The following is a 17,841-nucleotide window of genomic DNA, read 5'->3' as shown; positions in this document are numbered from 1 at the left end:
ACCGCCCAGTTCATGAACCAACCACTCCTTTCCCACTTTTCTCACCTTTCACTTGAATTTTTCTTCTCCTTATTTTGTACGTTTTTTTTTCCAACTGTTTTGACCTTTCACCTGCCTCAGTTACATACCCTTCGCAAGCTGCAATACTTGAACGCCGGCAAGTGATCTTAAACAGTTTTTGGGCACTGCCGGAGTCATGAACCGCCAATCCACAAGAGGGTGCTGTCATCACTAATTTGGGAGGAGGAAGCAATTGAGCGGGATATTTAAAAATGGCGATAGAGGCGGAACGTATCATTTTGAATATTCTCACCACCGGAAAGAAGACAGAGAAGATGCTCAGCACGTCCTTTAAATATGGCAGGAATGCAAAATTAACTTTAAATACGGTTATTTATTTAATGCAAAAATGAAATATTTTTTAAGCCGACGCCCAATGCATTGGACGTTCAACTCATAAAATGTGACGGCCTTGTTTATTTGCACAACTGTACGAGATAAGACACAACTCGAGTATCCGCCGTCACTATCGGAAATAGTGACGGCGGATACTCGAGTTGTGTCGTATTCGCCTTCAGCCCCTCTTGTGGCAACGCAAGGAATTGCACCTCACAATTGCGCGGCGTTTCAAGACGTGAGGAGCGTGAGAGTGCGCCACCGGCCTCAGCGTTATTTCGTCTCATTGTATCTGATCGCACGTGACCCTTCCCCGCCAGGCGGTGAACCAGGCGGGCGCGGGTCCTTACAGCGAGCCGCTGAGCGTCCAGACGCCGGCGTCCAGCCCAGACACGGTGTCGTCGCTGTGCGTGCTGGACCATGCCCCCCTGGAGGCGGAGCTCACGCCCTCCACCTGCCTCCTCCTCAAGTGGGAGGAGCCCAGCAGCAACGGGGCGGAGATCACCTCCTACGTCCTGACGCTGGACCAGCAGACCGTCGCCGTGGAGACGGGAACCAGCTACCTGCTCACCGGCCTGCAGCCCGACACGGAGTACCGGTAGGGGACACACACTCGCACGGTACACACAAACACACGCGCGCACACACACACACAGGATATACAGTATACACACTACAGGTTTTATACCTTCTACAGGTTGTTTATATCTTGACATATTTGGTTCAGTTATTGCTTGTAAAAAAAAAACGATAGAAAAAATATAAATAAGCACAAAAAGCAATAACAATTTAAAAATAAAAAACAAAGTCAATCAATAAAAAATTGAGACGCAATTAGCAGGTGATGTGTATTAAGCTGCTGTGGAGGGAAACACACACACACACTCGGCAGTAAACAAGTCATCTGCAACACCCTGTGTGTGTGTGTGTGTGTCTAGGTGTGGCATGGCACACACACACACACACACACACACACACACACCCACACCCATACCCACCCCTGAGTGGTTTCTTGGAACTGGTGGGGCTAAAGGAGGAGGTGGGACCTGAGCGTGTGCGCGTGCGTGTGTGTGCGTGTGTGTGCGTGTGTGTGTGTGCGTGGTTGTGTGTGGGTGTGGGGGCGGTGGAAGGGTGATTACACGGCATTGATTTAAATCCACGGTTGTTTTTGTCACAGTGACACTCCGCTGCATAATAGCTGCGAGTGAGACGGGAACTCTGTGTGTGTGTGTGTGTGTGTGTGTGTGTGTGTGTGTGTGTGTGTGTGTGTGTGTGTGTGTGTGTGTGTGTGTGTGTGTGTGTGTGTGTGTGTGTGTGTGTGTGTGTGTGTGTGAGAGTACGGTGGTAATTCTGCCTGTTGTTTACTGGGGAGAGGGCACTTTGAATGATCCTCTTCACATTTTGTGTGTGTGTTATTGAAAGGACTCCGGTGTTTGTTGTCCTTTTCTGTCCTAGGAAGAACGTGTGTGTGTGTGTGTGTGTGTGTGTGTTTGGGTGGAATGGTGCCAAATCACAGCGACTTCTCCGGTGTCTTTTTGCTGTGTGCCAAACAATAAACATAGACAAACAAAAAGGGGTTTGTGGGAAATCCACATGGAACACCTTTGTGTTTTTTTTCCCCGCCGCGGTGTTTCCCCAACACTGTGGTCCCCAAATTTCACAAAACCTTTTGAGAGGATTTTCTGGGGATAATTAGAGGTAATGGTTTGTTGTTGTTGTTTTTGATACAGCGTTTTAGCTTTATATACACATATCTATGTGTTCTCTATTTGTTTGGGTTATTTGTTAAAATTCCCATAATCCATATTTCATATATATGTATATATATATATATGTGTGTATATATATATATATATATATATATATATATATATGTGTGTATATATATATATATATATATATATATATATATATATATACTTTTTTTTTTTTTTTTTTTTTTTTTTTTTTTTTTTTTTTTTTTTTTTTTTTAATCAGTTAATCAAATGAGGTGATTTATGCTCCGTTAGTTCAATCTTTGATGTTTTGATGTTAAATGTCAATTAATGGCTTTTCTTCACGAGGTGGATATTATTATTGTTATTATTATTATTATTACTATTATTAATAGTAATAATAATGATGATGATGATGATAATAATACAATTGTTGCAGGCTTATACTGTGATAGTGTCATAAAATAAAAATAAAATACACTTTTTATATATATTTGCATTTGTTGTTCGGACTAAGTGTGTTTGTTTCCCCATATTTTCCACATTTTTCCGTATTTGGTCAAAGAAGAAATTAAATTAACAACGGACTGGAGCAGATTGACAGAAATGATTATTATTGTTGTTTTTATTATCGTCCTCCCCATCCCTCTCCTCTCCTCCTTTCCATCTCTCCCTCCCTTTCTCTACCACTCTGTCCCAACCTCCTCACCTCCCCCTCTCTTTATGCATCTATGTAATTGATCTCCTGGTGTTTTGTTGTCCTGTATCATAGGGAAAGGTTACAGTCGGACTTTCAGACGGAAATGTCAGCGTCGTCGTAGCTCAGCTTGGATACTAATTAGCGCGTGTGTGCGCGTGTGTGTGTGTGTGTGTGTGTGTGTGTGTGTGTGTGTGTGGAAGGTAGTGATCCACCCGGGAAGTGAATTTTTCTTGCTGATTGCTGCCTCAGTTTTCACTCCCGCCTGAACCTTGCGTTCCAGTCCCTCCTCCACTCGGGGATTTCCGCAGTCTCAAGAGTTTTCTTGCGATTGCGATTTTATTATTATTTTTTTTTCAACCCTTACCGAAAATCCATTGATTTTGCGAGCGGCTTTTCTCAAAACCCGTGAAGCAATTAAAAAAAAAAAAAAAAAAGTTTATTATGTGATCACTTCCTGTGAAACTAGGGAAACACGCCTGACAAAATCAGAATTTCAGTCTTTTGAAATGCCACTACATGGTAATGTTGGTCGTGACCTGGGTAAGATAGAAAAGGCGGTGTCCCTTTTCGAATACTCTGGTATAGGAAGGTATTTTGTTTGCCGAGAGGAAAAACCGAGAGGAAAAACATCCCATAAAGTCCCTTATATGGGCTGAAAAAAAGAAGAAAAATTGTGCAATGTTCTTGAAAGCATTGATCACATGCAGGTGTAATTCAGTGTACAGTATGTCGAGTGGGTATTAGTGGGTCGGGGTCCTGGAGCAGTAATGCATCGCAGGTCACTCCTGAAACAACCTAAAAAGCCGTTTTTACACCATTAATTATCCAAGCCCCTGAATCATAAAAGTGCTGCCGTCACTCATCTGTGCATACACAGTGTGTGTGTTATATATTCTGTATATTCTTCGAGAATGACCCCCGCCTCGTCCCTTTTCTCTTTTTGTCTTCAGGGTCCAGATCCAGGCTGTGAATGCCATCGGCTCCAGCCCGCTGACCCCGCCCCTTCTGGCGAGGACACGTCCCCTTCCCCCAGCCCCTCCCCCTTTGGAGTGCTCGGCCGCCGGCCCCCAGAGCCTGAAGCTGAAGTGGGGCGAGAACGCTGGCAACACGCACACGCGTGTGCTGCTCAGCGACGACGCCGTGTACACCCTGCAGATGGAGGACAAGAACCACAGGTAAACGCCACCAGCGACACCACCTTCGACGCCGACGCCGCGACCACCAGCAACCGCGACACCACCAGCAACACCAATGCTATCACCGGCGTCACCGCCAATACCAACACCAGCAACACTATCACCAGCAACACCACCTTCAACACTAACACCACTACCACCAGCGACTCCAACACCACCAGCAACACTAACACTATCACCAGCATTTCCATCACCACCAATACCAACACCACTACCAGCCTCACCAACACCAGCAATGCCACCTTCAATAATAACACCAACAACCCTACCACCAGCAACACCAACACTCTAACCAGCACCACCATCAACACCACCACCAACACTATCACCGGCACCACCAGCATCACCGACACTATCACCAACACCAACACAACCACCAACACCGCCACCAAGTCATTACCACCAAAAATATGTGATGAATGTGAGTGATTTAGACGGATGCTGGTGGGGTTTCGGAGGAGGTCTGGATGCATGTGGCGCTGGAAGTGTCTTTTCATCTCTTCGGGGTCGGGTGGAGGCTGCTAAACCCCCAGCTTCCAGGTTGCCGAGGCGACCACTTCAACTGCACTCTTTACCTCCAGCTTGTCAATAACGTCAAAAAAAGACTGTGCTTAGCGTGTGTGTGTGTGTGTGTGTGTGTGTGTGTGTGTGTGTGTGTGTGTGTGTGTGTGTGTGTGTGTGTGTGTGTGTGTGTGTGTGTGTGTGTGTGTGTGTGTTAATGAGATGTACCACTGCGTTGTCACGTTGAGGAGCGTCTGGTTCAGAAGCTCGAACCGATCGCTCCGTTCGTCCATCATTCTGAGGGAGGAGAGAGAGAGAGATGGGTGGAGGGAGGGAGGGAGGGATGGAGGGAGGGAGGGATGGGGAGAGTGGGATTGAGGGAGCGAGATGAGAGAGAGTGATGGAGAGAGAGAGAGGAGAGGGAGGGATACAGAGGGAGAAAAAATGTAGCAGATAATGTCAATTATTTTCACCATTTGGCATTTTGCGGCTATCCATCATCCATCCATCCACCCATCCACCTTTCCTTCCATCCACCCTTCCAACCATAATCCCATCCAGCCATCCTTCCATCCATCCTTCGTCCTTCCATCCATCCTCCCATCCTTCCATCCATCCATCCTTCGTCCTTCCATCCATCCTTCCATCCATCAATCCTTCGTCCTTCCATCCATCCTTCCATCATCCTCCCATCCATCTATCCTTCCATCCATCCTCTTATCCATCCATCTATCCTCTTATCCATCCATCTATCCTTCCATCCATCCTCCGTCCTTCCATCCATCCTTCGTCCTTCCATTTATCCATCCATCCACACGTAAATGGGAGCTAAATCAGAGCAAACCTGTTGCTCCCAACCCCCTTTTCAACTATCTCTCTCTCTCTCTCTCCCTCTCTCTCTCTCTCTCTCTCTCTCTCTCAACCCTTTCTTTTCTTTTTGCCTTTTTTTCCCCATTTCCTCCACGTAGAGATACTGTATTTTCAAAAAAATAGCCCCTGTAACTGATTTGAAATGCTCCGTAATGGCTGCATTAGAGGAGGTGGTTTTGGGGGAGGGGGGGGGGGTCCTCTTCCTCCTCCTCCTCTTCATCACCATCGTCCTTCATCGTCCTCATGCTCGTCTCTGTTCAGATTAGATTAGATGCCTCCTCATATCCACCCTGGGGAAACTGCTGCAATATCTGCAGCAACTAAAAGATTTTGCACACACACACACACACACACACACACAGGTAAACATGTTTACATTGGACGGCGAGTTCAAGGACGACTGGCAACCAGAACAAAATACAATATAAAATGCATTATTTATATTTTAAGGATCTCTTTCAACCTCTTTCCCTTTATTTGCTTTCTTTTTTTTTACTATTGTTGTGTTTTCGTACTTGCTAAAGCAGACGAAGCCTTTGGAAAAAATTCTCGATTTGGACCAAAGCTTGTGCTAAATGAATGATGTAATGTAATATGATTTAATTGGCGTCTACATTGTCAGGAATCTAGCGGTACAATATTTTTCACGACTTATAACATTGTGATATTTTAAAAGACCATATCAACGTCAGATTGAGATGAACATTTTACGTTTTACACATTATTCCATTTTCCTGATGGTGGAAAGTTTGGGGAAACAACTATGGCGAGAAATCCACCTACGCCATTTTTGTCAAAGTTAAGAAAAAAAAAATGTAATGTCCTTTATTTGTTTTTCTAAACTTTTTTTTAATTTTGCAGTATTTTAGTATTTCCTGAAGCAGACAGCACTTCCACCTTTTCAAATGGAATTAACAAATACATAGTACAAAAAAAAAAAACACGTATTTGCAGTATTTTGTATTTGCTGAAGCAGATTGAAATGAATGAACAAATAGAAAATACAGCAAAATAAAACACCTTTGACAACACCCTTGTTGGTATGTTTCTCGCCGTATCGTTTTTATGAATTTTCCAAAACCCGACAGTACAAACTCTATTAAAAAGTCTAAAAATGTGAGCTATTATCGGTTACTCGCGACCCGGTAAACTCGCCTTCCAAACACTAATTGAATGAATGAATGAATGAATATATTCCATCTCCACCTTTGTCCCCCTTTGGCTTTTTCACTTCTCTTAATTAAAGGAAATTGCGTCTTAACTTTTGTTAAATTGTTGAGATCTCCTTGGCAACAGAGCTCCCTACAGTCATGGGGGGGGGGAGGAGAGAGAGAGAGAGAGAGAGAGAGAGAGAGAGAGAGAGAGAGAGAGAGAGAGAGAGAGAGAGAGAGAGAGAGAGAGAGAGAGAGAGAGAGAGAGAGAGAGAGAGAGAGAGAGAGAGAGAGAGAGAGGAGAGAGAGAGAGAGAGAGAGAGAGAGAGAGAAGGTGGAAGAGGATGCGTAAATATTGACGGTGTTGTTTCTCCTCTGTCTGGTAAACAAACAGATCCAGTGACCAAAATGAATCACATTTATCCTGGAATGTATTTTACCACTAAGCTTCTCAGCGTCATTCACATTAGCGTCCATATGTGTCTCCTCTTCCTTTCTTTCTTTATATCCACTGCTCTCTCTCTCCCCCTCTCTCGCGCCATCTCTCTGACTCATTTCATCGCTGGAAACCACCCGGAGGAGGGGAATGTTTAGTCCTTTATTTTTTTTTCCGCCGTCCTCATCTTTTGAGCCCCTTCATGTTTTTCCTCATGTCATCAGCCACAACACACTCACACACTCACACACTCACACGCGCACACAGACACACACACACACACACACACACACAGACACACACACACACACACACACACACAGACACACACACACACACACACACACACACACACACACACACACACACACACAGCCAGAAAGAAAATATAGTGACGACCGGCCAAAATGTCACACTCACTTCTCTAAATTGACTCACTCAAAAGGTTAAAACTCACACTGGTTCTTTACAAATATAGCAATACAAACACACACACACACACCCAACACTGAAATGCAGACATCGGAACAAATTTAAGTAATTTGTAAATGCTGTCCAATCCCCAGATTGTGTGTGTGTGTGTGTGTGTGTGTGTGTGTGTGTGTGTGTGTGTGTGTGTGTGTGTGTGTGTGTGTGTGTGTGTGTGTGTGTGTGTGTGTGTGTGTGTGTGTGTGTGTGTGTGTGTGTGTGGGCTTATTCTTGTATATATGTGTGTGTGTGTGTGTGTGTGCGCGCGCATTCTTTCTCGTAACACACCAATTACCACCACTCGTCATTTAGACGGAGCGTCGTGCCAGAACCAGCTCGTAACAATTAACACTCAGAGGGTAAACATGCACGCACACACACACGTACACACAGTTTATGGGACAAACAACATTTCGCCGTTCTTTCGGGGGTAGATTGTGCATCAGACTGGAGGTCAGAGGAGGGCAGCGCTGTGTGTTACTGTTATTATCCTCCATCTATTTTTATCCCTTATTTATATTCTGTTTATATTCCTGATTACCCAGCGCAATGTCGGCAGAGGGGATGGACGGATGAAAAGAAAAACAGATGACTCAAAAGAGGGACAATTAAGCGATGGATTAATAAATAATGCTAATAACAAAAGTGCATAAAATGGATTCCAGCGGATGGGGTGAATGATAAACTACAGGACTGAAGGTGGAGGAGGAGGCGGAGGTATGGATGGATGATAAACAAGTGGAGGGAGGGACAGATGGGCGATAGATCAGCAGGCAGACGGAGGAATTGGCCTATTGGAAAAATATAACGATCAACGAGAGTGAGTGAAGACCATTCACCTGGGATCCCAAATCTGCCCCCCCCTAAGCCCCGCCCCCCCCAAGCGCCGCCCCATGTACTAAGCCCCGCCCCCCAAAAATATGAGGAAATTGTTTCGTTACCAATCATCTCCTGCGTGTGTGTGTGTGTGTGTGTGTGTGTTTGTGTGTGTGTGTGTGTGTGTGTGTACACACTTGTGGGGACCAGTGTGAGTCTTTAGCCACTTTGAGTGAGAACATTTTGGGAAGTATGGACATTTTGGTTGGTCACTTTCCTTTAAGTGTGTGTGTGTGTGTGTGTGTGTGCGTGTGTGCGTGTGTGCGTGCGTGCGTGCCGTGCGTGCGTGCGTGCGTGCGTGCGTGCGCGCGCCCTCATAGTGAGCCGAGGGAGCAGACAGTATAAATCAGCCCAAAAACCCACCACTCTGTCGTAGTAATGCTCTTTCTCTCCGTCCCTATCGCTCTCCATCAATCTCTCTCTCTCTCTTTTACACCTGTCTTGTCTCTTTCTCCCCATCTCACCTCTGTCCCTCTCGTTTCCTCCGCTCTCCCTCTTGCCATCCCTCTCTCTCTATCCTGCCCTCTCCATTCACGTGTCCCTCTCTCTCTCCATTCATGTGTCCCTCCCTCTCTCCATTCCTCTATCCCTCTCTCTCTCCACTCTTCCATCCTTCTCTCTCTCTCTCTCGCCGCCCCCCCCTCTCTCTCTCCATCCCTCTCTCTCTCTCTCTCTCTCTCTCTTCCTATATCCCTCTCTCTCTCGCTCTCTCTCCTCAACATCCCTCCTCGCCTACCAATTCTCACCACCATTAATTCCCAGAATTCTCATCATCATTAATCCCCCAATCCTCTTCTTTTTTTTTTTTTTTTTTTTTTTTTTTTATTCACCCCATCACATGAATCACTCTGGTCTTGCTCCATCACGCCACTTGGTCGTTCACCTCGCAAGCCCTCCCATGTTTTCCATTTCCTGTGAAGGCCTGTTGGCGTCCTTCAGCTTTTTACCACATACCTCCCTCTCTCTCCCTCCCTTCTCCCTCCCTCGCTTTTACGTAGATTTAGTGTTTTTATCCGCACGTCGTTTATGCTGTTAAACTAAAAAACAGCCTCTCCTTCCCGCCGCGAGAAGTGTCACTCTCCATCACTTTTTCTCTCTCCATCTCGTCCTCCGCTCCATCTCAGCCACCGCTCGCTCCTGTCTCCCCTCCTGTCTCCCTCTTGCCCTCTATTTTTATTACAATTCTGCAGCGGGTCCGCTCACTCTTTTCTTTTTTTTTTCTTTTTTTTACAATTGTTAGATTTGATCCTATTGCAATATATTTCCTTCCTGAGGAGCAGCCTCTATTTGATAACTTACTATTTTATATTGTACATCACTTTTACACCTGGAGCCGCACACATGGTCTATTCCACTAGAAAATATTGTTTATTAGCTTTAAAGTGGTTATCCGTAAGATTGTTTATTGATTGTTCAAAAAAATCACATATTTTTAAGTTTCTTTTTAAGATGCAGCCGTTCGATGTATTCTATGCATTATGCACGTGCTCCTCTATAGGCCGCTTCCACTGTTGGAAATGGGATATACTGTACAGCAGGGGCTCACCACCATTTTATTACTTTTTATTATCACGGACCGCAACGTGCCAAATTTTCACGGACCAGGGGGGAAAGCGACTCTTCAGACGGGGTGGGGGGGGGGGGGGGGGGCAGTGTCTGCCACACAAAATAAGAAGTACCCCCGTGTTTTCGAGAATTAACTCAGAATCCCGCCCCCGACTTCGGAACTGGGAGCGGATGGAACGTCGTCCTGACAAAGGCTCTGCCGTGTGTGTGGCGATGGGTGATTTAGCCTGATGCTCGTTGGTTGCTCTGACGAGCAACAGGCGTACAGCCACCCCTGATCCCGGGCCCAATTAACTACATCCAAGACAGGTGTGGCTGCTTAAATCGCACCACCGCCATACCACACACACACATATTTGTCCTCCATATGCTGTTTCCATTGTTGGTGGCAGTCACTGGTGAAAGGCAGGTGCATTTGATAAGGCAGTGTCACTAGTTGTGGTCCATAAACTGTCAATATGCTGTTGATGAAAAAATATCCCACCACCTCGAGTGACCAAGAAAAACAAATCAGTTGATTGGAAGAAGGAAAACCTTTGGGAAAATAGTTTTTAAAAATAATGAGTTTTGGGGGCGATGAAATAAAAAAATAAAAACCAAACCTGGATATTGGGGGGAAAATACTGATACTGGATATTTGTGTGGTTTGGTTCATTATTTTTTTATCCATTTATTGAACCAATAATGTTGCTGGTATTGGCCAGATCTAGGAGTCCACATCTCTCGCTCTCGCGCTCTCGCTCTCTCCATACTCAACCCTGTTCATCCCTCTTTCTGTCCAGGTTCATGACCCTCTACTGCGGTCCCAGCCACACCTACAAGGTGCAGCGGCTGACCGAGTCCAGCGGCTACAGCTTCAGGATACAGGCCATCAGCGACGCCGGGGAGGGCCCCTTCTCCGCCACCTACACCTTCTGCACCACAAAGTCGGTGCCGCCCGCACTCAAAGGTAAGATCAAGGACAAAATCATGGAGGAAGCCGGAAAGATTCCACTCTTAGGAGCTTACCCTCATAGTTACTGCAGGTCGGTATGGAGACGTTGGTCCATGGGTGTTCCATGGGTTGTCTGGGTGATTCAATTGGCGTGTTATCCCTGTGTGTTCCTGTAGCCCCCAAAGTGCAGCAGCTGGAGGGCAACATGTGTGAGGTGACATGGGAGACCGTCCCTCCGATGAGAGGAGACCCCATCAGCTACGTGCTGCAGGTGCTGGTTGGCCGCGAGTCCGAGTACAAGCAGGTCAGCACGCGCACACACACACACACACACACACACACACACACACACACACACACACACGCAGTAGTACCTATCAGCTACATGCTGCCGGTGCACACTCGCACACTTATACACTAATGCACACGCATGCATGCACGCACGCACGCATACATACACGCGCGGACACACATAAACACAGAAATAAGACCAGTGCTTGTCAACATGTGGTCCGGGACCCCCCCGAGGGCGTCGTTCCAGAGGCTCCAGGGGGTCCCCAGCAAAATGACTAATAGTTAAACTTCGTTAAGCCGTTTTTTCATTCACAAAACGTTCATGGCACCGTTAGAGAAGGAACAATAGTTAGACACTAAATCAAATCGAAGAAAGCCTTATCGAATGGCCTGACTCAGAAGTGTTTAAAGTGACTCTGAATGTAAACACATTTTGCACACATACATTCACACCAAAATTTGAATCTAAACCATGCCTCCTGGCTGGGATTTGGGCATCTTTTATATGCGTTTATTATGGTTTTGAAATCCACAATAAGTTTTCTATAGCGCGAGAAAGTAAAGGCAATTGACAGGAACACATAAAACTCTCAAACTTCAGGGATTATATGTTGGGAGAAAAACAGCTAATTGTGTGTGCGCGTGCGTGCGCGTCAGCCATTCTGAGAGCTTGGAGGGAATAAGGCATCCCATAAATGAGGTATAAAAGTCAGGAATAATGTATATTACCTCATCTACATCCAGATTGTGTGTGTGTGTGTGTGTGTGTGTGTGTGTGTGTGTGTGTTTCACAGACACATTCAGACTCACACACCATCATCATTGGTGTAATGTTCTCGTTTGATTTCATTAACGCAGATACAAAATTCAAGGTCTTGCCCGCCTTGACGACCATGTGCACATGTGGGTGCATGTACACACATTAAAACACACTTGCGAACCTGCTGCTCTAAATGCAGAGCGGTATCTCGAATGGCACTGATGGTGATACAGCTGCTGTTTCATTGCGCCGCGCGTGCGAGACACCAATAATGCACCACTCCAGCACTAAGGAGTTTAAAATGTAAACTCTACAGATAAACACACGCCCGGTCTTGTATGTGGATTTATTTCTTCAAACATTAAATATGTCAATAATATATGATTGCGTAGATCTTTTTGTATACATTTTTTTCTTACATTTTCTTTTATTTTTCCATTATTCTTTATTTTCCTTTTATTTTTTTATGTGTGTACAGTGTAGATATTTTTGATTATTTATTTATTCTTCAATGTTCCTTTACATTTATTTTCATTCAACTTACTTCCCTTCATTTTGTATGCGTGTAGCTATTTTTGTATATTTCAATTTTTTATATATATATGTCTTTTACTTTTTCACTGACTTTTTCAAATTCCTTGTATGCCTGTGAGAATCAGACTCAGATTCCGAAAACACCGATAGGCATTGTTTCACTGGACGTGGCCTCAGCTCAAACAAACACATGATAATGACAGAGTGTCGGCGGCAGATGAAACCTTCTCCAAACCTTCCTGGAACGACAGTGACGATCGCGCCGCTCAGATTTCCTCTGGGAACTATCTGGAGGCTTGCCCAACGACCGTAACTCGCGATAGATAATAATGACAATAATAATACCACTATAAATCTTCATTCAGACAGGTAATCTCCTGGAGATGGAGACGGCAGGGACTTAATGAGGGTTAATTGTAATGTTTGGTAGGAGACGCCAGCGAGGAGCTTTCTTTGATGCATTTCTTTAATTGACGTTATCGCCTCATTTGAAGCTTAAGCGCCAATCGAGGTCTGAATCAAACGGTCTGAATCAGGACGGCGACCGTCTCGTTTCTGCAAACACCGTTCCGGTTTTTTTTGTACCTCACGAAAGCTAACACTTAACTAGCTTAACTAGCTGGCTTAAACTTTAGCACACTTTCAGATAAAGGACTTAGATTCAGATAGTACACTGGGACTTAAACATACTTTCAGATAACATACTGAAGTGTACTTTCACACTGTACTAACACACAGTATGTATACTTTCAGACTTTCACACTGTACTAACACCCCTACAGTACGTATACTTTTGGAAAGTACACTTTGACTTAAGTATAGTTATGCACTATACTAACATGCTTACAGTACGTATGCTTTCAGATAGTACACTTAGACTTAAGTATAATTTCACACTATACTAACACACTTATAGTAGGTGTACTTTCAGATAGTCCGTTAGACTTAAGTATAGTTTCACACTATACTATCACACTTGTAGTCCATATACTTTCAAATAGTACACTTAGACGTAAATATAGTTTCACACTATACTAATAGGCTTACAGTACGTATACTTTAAGATAATACGCTTAGATTTAAGTATAGTTTCACACTATACTAACACACTTGCAGTACGTTTACTTTCAGATAGTACACTTAGACTTAAGTATAATTTCACACTATACTAACACACTTACAGTACATATGCTTTCAGATAGTACACTTAGACTTAAGTATGGCTTCACACTAAACTAACACACTTACAGTCCGTACACTTTCAGATAGTACACTTAGACTTAAGTATGGCTTCACACTAAACTAACACACTTACAGTCCGTACACTTTCAGATAGTACACTTAGACTAAAGTATAGTTTCACACTATACTAACACACTTACAGTCCGTACACTTTCAGATAGTACACTTAGACTAAAGTATAGTTTCACACTATACTAACACACTTACAGTCCGTACACTTTCAGATAGTACACTTAGACTAAAGTATAGTTTCACACTATACTAACACACTTAGTCCGTATAGTTTCAGATAGTACACTTGGACTTAAGTACACTCAGACTTAAGTGTACTTTCATACTCTGTTTCTCACTTATCTTGTCTTGTCCCGCAGGTGTTTAAGGGAGAGGAGGGTGTTTTCCAGATCTCCGGTCTCCAGGGCAACACAGATTACCGTTTCCGCGTGGGCGCCTGCCGCCGCTGCCAGGACTCGTCCCAGGAGCTGAGCGGCCCGCTCAGCCCCTCGTCGCTGTTCGCGCTGCGGCGCCCCCCGGAGGCGGCCGGCGGCGGGGCGGCGGCGGGCGAGCTGTACGGCGGCGGCGAGTCGGGCAAGGCGTCGTTGCTGATCTCCAGCGACGAGCGCTTCGCCGCCCTCATCGTCTGCGTGTTCGCCGGCTTCTCCATCCTGATCGCCTGCCTGCTGCAGTACTTCTTCATGAAGTGAGGGAAATGGCGGCGGTCGTTTTTCTAAAGGATAGAAAGAGAAAATCCAATCAGTCAGATCAATCAATCAGTCACACAGAGAGAACTTTATATGGAAACGAGAAACACTTGAGATGTACTTTCTAATGCAACGTACGTTTTTTTTTTTTTGTTTTTGTTTTTTGTTTTGTTTTTTTTCATCGATCCGGGCTTTCCTCGTCTCCTTTTTGTCCCTTTTCCCTCTTTTTCAGCTGTCTCTCTCGCTCTCTCTCTCTCTCTCTCTCTCTCTCTCTCTCTCTCTCTCTCTCTCTCTCTCTCTCTCTCTCTCTCTCTCTCTCTCTGTCTATCTGTTATTTTTATCGTCGTCCGTCTCTTTTGGTCCAGGATGTAACTTTCGAGGGAAGCCTTGTCTCAGTAAAACCTGATAATCAAGCCTTAAACAGAACTAGGTGGTAGCAAAGCGGCGGTTCCTCAGAGCTGACTCGCATGCATCTTTCCTTTTGTATCTTTTTAAAACATATTCAGTCAGAAAGAGAAAAACAGTGTATATTTCTTGACGGACATTGCCTTACCTTTATTGTTTTTGTGAATGTTTTTCAATGTTTTCATTTTTCTTTTTTTCTTTTTTGCTGCAGTCTTTATTAATTCAGCCATATTCCAATGTAGGCCTTCAAAGCTTTAGCCATTCATACCTTTATTATTATTATTATTATTATTATTATTATGCAGTCTATCGATCAGTACATTTACACACACACACACACACACACACACACACACACTCACATGGTGGGCTTTTACGTAAATGCACACACACACACACTGATGCAAAATGAAAATTAAAATGACATAACATGCAAGACGATGAGGAATGCACACATCGACGGCGTCTGTCATTAGCCTTCATTCATTCACTCATTCATTTATTCACTCGTTCAGCTACCAAAGCGATGCAATTCCTGCGTGGTGTAAGATGCTGCTATCCTGTGACTTTTATTATATCTCAGAAAGAATGGAAACCAGTAATCTAATATATATACAACACAATATATATATATCCATGTATGTCTATATGGATATATAGATATATATAAATATATATATATATATTTCTATCATAACAAATATATATGATGCTATAGATGTAATGTAGTATAAGTGATGGTAATGTCTAAGTCGGTTGGTTGGTGCTCCAGAACAGCAGCGTTAGCGGTTAGCTTAGCGATATATAAACAGAGAAGCCCTTTAAAGCCCTTAAACACTGGTCTTGGTTCTTGATTTAGGATTTAAAACTGTACTGGTGTTTCTGAAATAAATACACCTCGTGCGGGTGCGACGAAGTGGTTCGCTGACCGTAGATCAGCTCTTTTTGGTGGAAATGGAGGCTGAGTTTGTGATATAGAGGTTACAGAGGCTCGAGAAGCTCTAGAGACTATAGAAGCTCTAGAGGCTATAGAGCATCTAGAATCTGTAGAGGCTCTAGAAGCTCTAGAGGCTATATAAGCTCTTGAAGGGTATAGAAGCTGTAGAAACTAGACGCTCTTGAGGCTCTGGAGGCTCTAGAATCTGTAGAGACTCTAGAAGCTCTTGAGGGTATAGAAGCTCTCGAGACTAGACGCTCTTGAGGCTCTAGGATCTGTAGAGGCTCTAGAAGCTCTTGAGGGTATAGAAGCTCTAGAGACTAGAAGCTCTCGAGGCTCTAGGATCTGTAGAGGCTCTAGAAGCTCTTGAGGCCCTAGGATCTGTAGAGGCTCTAGAAGCTCTTGAGGGTATAGACGTTCTCGAGGCTCTCGAAGCAACAGAGGCTACAGGGGCTCTAGTAGCTCTCAAGGTTCTAGAAGTCACTTGAAGCTCTCGAGGCTCTAGAAACAACAGAGGCTCGAGAGGAGACAGAGGCTCTAGTAGCTCGCGAGGCGCCAGGGGCTCTTGAGGCTCTAGAACTTTTTAGGGCTAGAGAGGCTCTAGAGGTGACAGGGGCTCTAGAAGCTATTGAGGCTCTAGAAGTTCTCAGGGCAAAGGCGGCTCTCTTGGCAACAGAGGCTCTAGAAGCTCTTGAGGCTCTAGAAGCTCTTGAGGCTCTAGAAGCCTGTGAAGCTCTAGGAGATCGAGAAGCGACGGGAGGCTCTCGAGGGCGCAGAGGCTGTAGAGCATTTGAATTGGCTCTATGGTCTGAATCCTCTCTGTGCTCCTCTCTAAATACCCCGGCCTATTAACCTTTTTTTTTGTTTTGATTAAGTGACACCACAGATCCTAACGGGCAGCCAGCTCTACCCGCTGTTTGTAGGCTGTTAGTAGCTCGCTCCACGTTTACCCGAGCGACGCGGCCGAGCTGCAGCTTCTCCGGAGCTCCAGTCTGTGAATCGATACCTAGGTCGAAAGACTCACTTTTCTTCTCTTCCCGATAATTATCCGCAATTTCCCATTCTGCCATTTTCCTCACTCTCGATCCATCCCCGTCTCTTTTCCCCGGGCATCAAGTTCTCTCTCTCTCTCTCTCTCTCTCCTGCCTCCTCTCTTCTCAAGGTGCTTTATTGACGCCTAATCAGAGCAGGACCGGTCCTCGGCCTCGGACGGACGTGTCCGCCGGGGACTCCACCCAATGTTCGCTAACCAAACAAGCCTTCGACAGAACACACCCAGAACAGAACAGGGCATTCGGACATACCCCCCCGCCCCCCTCCTCCGCCATCCCTCCATCCATCCATCCATCACCAACCTCCGCCCCAGAACTAATGCCAAGGTACAGCCCCCTACACCCCAAAACGATCCAAAGAAAACCTACTTTTATGTCCAGTTCAGTTGTTTCAGGGGGGAGGAGGGCAAGGGAGGAATAGGGGGAGGGAGGGAGGGAGGGAGGGGAGGAATAGGGGGAGTGGCTTCCTGCCTCTTTGCCCCGCCCCCTCCCCCGGCTCTGATTGGCAGCCTGTAACGTACCTCAGGGACGCGGCCTTACAGTCTCCATCGCTGCTCATCCTCATCCCGTCCTTTCCTTCTCCCTCTTCCTCCACCCCTCTGTCGCGCCGCCCTCTTCTCCGCGCTGTGCCTTGCTCCTGTCTCTTGTCAGTAAAGCAACGTGGTTGGTTAGCTCAAAAAAAAAAAACAACAATCTTTTTGCCAAAGTTGATGGGAAATTTAAGGTAGAGTTCTATCCTAGGTTTTTTATTTATACTATATATTTGCATACAGTACTTTACATGCCAATTACAGTGCAATCTTCATTTATTTATTGTTTAAAGATTAAGAGACAAGTTTAGTTATATTACTAATTTTTTTCCTGTAGCATGTTATATATTTTATTTTCTTTCTTTATACATTTTTTTTTTTTTTTTTTTTTTTTTTTTTTTTTTTTTTTTCAAAAATGTTTTTATTGGATGTACGTTAGATTGTGTGATTAAGGCCAGCATTCCTTATCTCAGTAACCCTTTAAGTATTTCCTTACAGCGGTTGGGAACCTGTAGCTAATCAGTCCGTGCGTTGCAGTTATTATCAGTGCCGATTCAACACATGTAACCAAATGCCTTCT

General features: G+C 44.8%; 1 protein-coding gene across 1 annotated transcript in view; it reads left to right on the top strand.

Annotated features, from left to right (window-relative positions):
* The window catches only part of fndc3ba (fibronectin type III domain containing 3Ba), a gene marked incomplete at its 3' end in the record, with an annotated part of 117,825 nt that extends 103,485 nt beyond the window's left edge, over nucleotides 1-14,340 (top strand). Inside the window, exons 23-27 of the mRNA XM_080012989.1 lie at nucleotides 717-994; nucleotides 3,762-3,986; nucleotides 10,658-10,824; nucleotides 10,986-11,113; nucleotides 14,011-14,340. Coding sequence (XP_079869115.1) covers nucleotides 717-994; nucleotides 3,762-3,986; nucleotides 10,658-10,824; nucleotides 10,986-11,113; nucleotides 14,011-14,340 — 1,128 coding nt within the window. The remainder of the gene's footprint in view (nucleotides 1-716; nucleotides 995-3,761; nucleotides 3,987-10,657; nucleotides 10,825-10,985; nucleotides 11,114-14,010) is intronic.
* Nucleotides 14,341-17,841: the final 3,501 nt, after the last annotated feature.

The sequence above is a fragment of the Zeus faber genome (genome assembly GCF_960531495.2).
Source record: "Zeus faber genome assembly, chromosome: 13".
NCBI lineage: Eukaryota > Metazoa > Chordata > Actinopteri > Zeiformes > Zeidae > Zeus > Zeus faber.
Note: the sequence above shows the minus strand (reverse complement) of the source record. Positions and strands in the feature narration are given on the sequence as shown.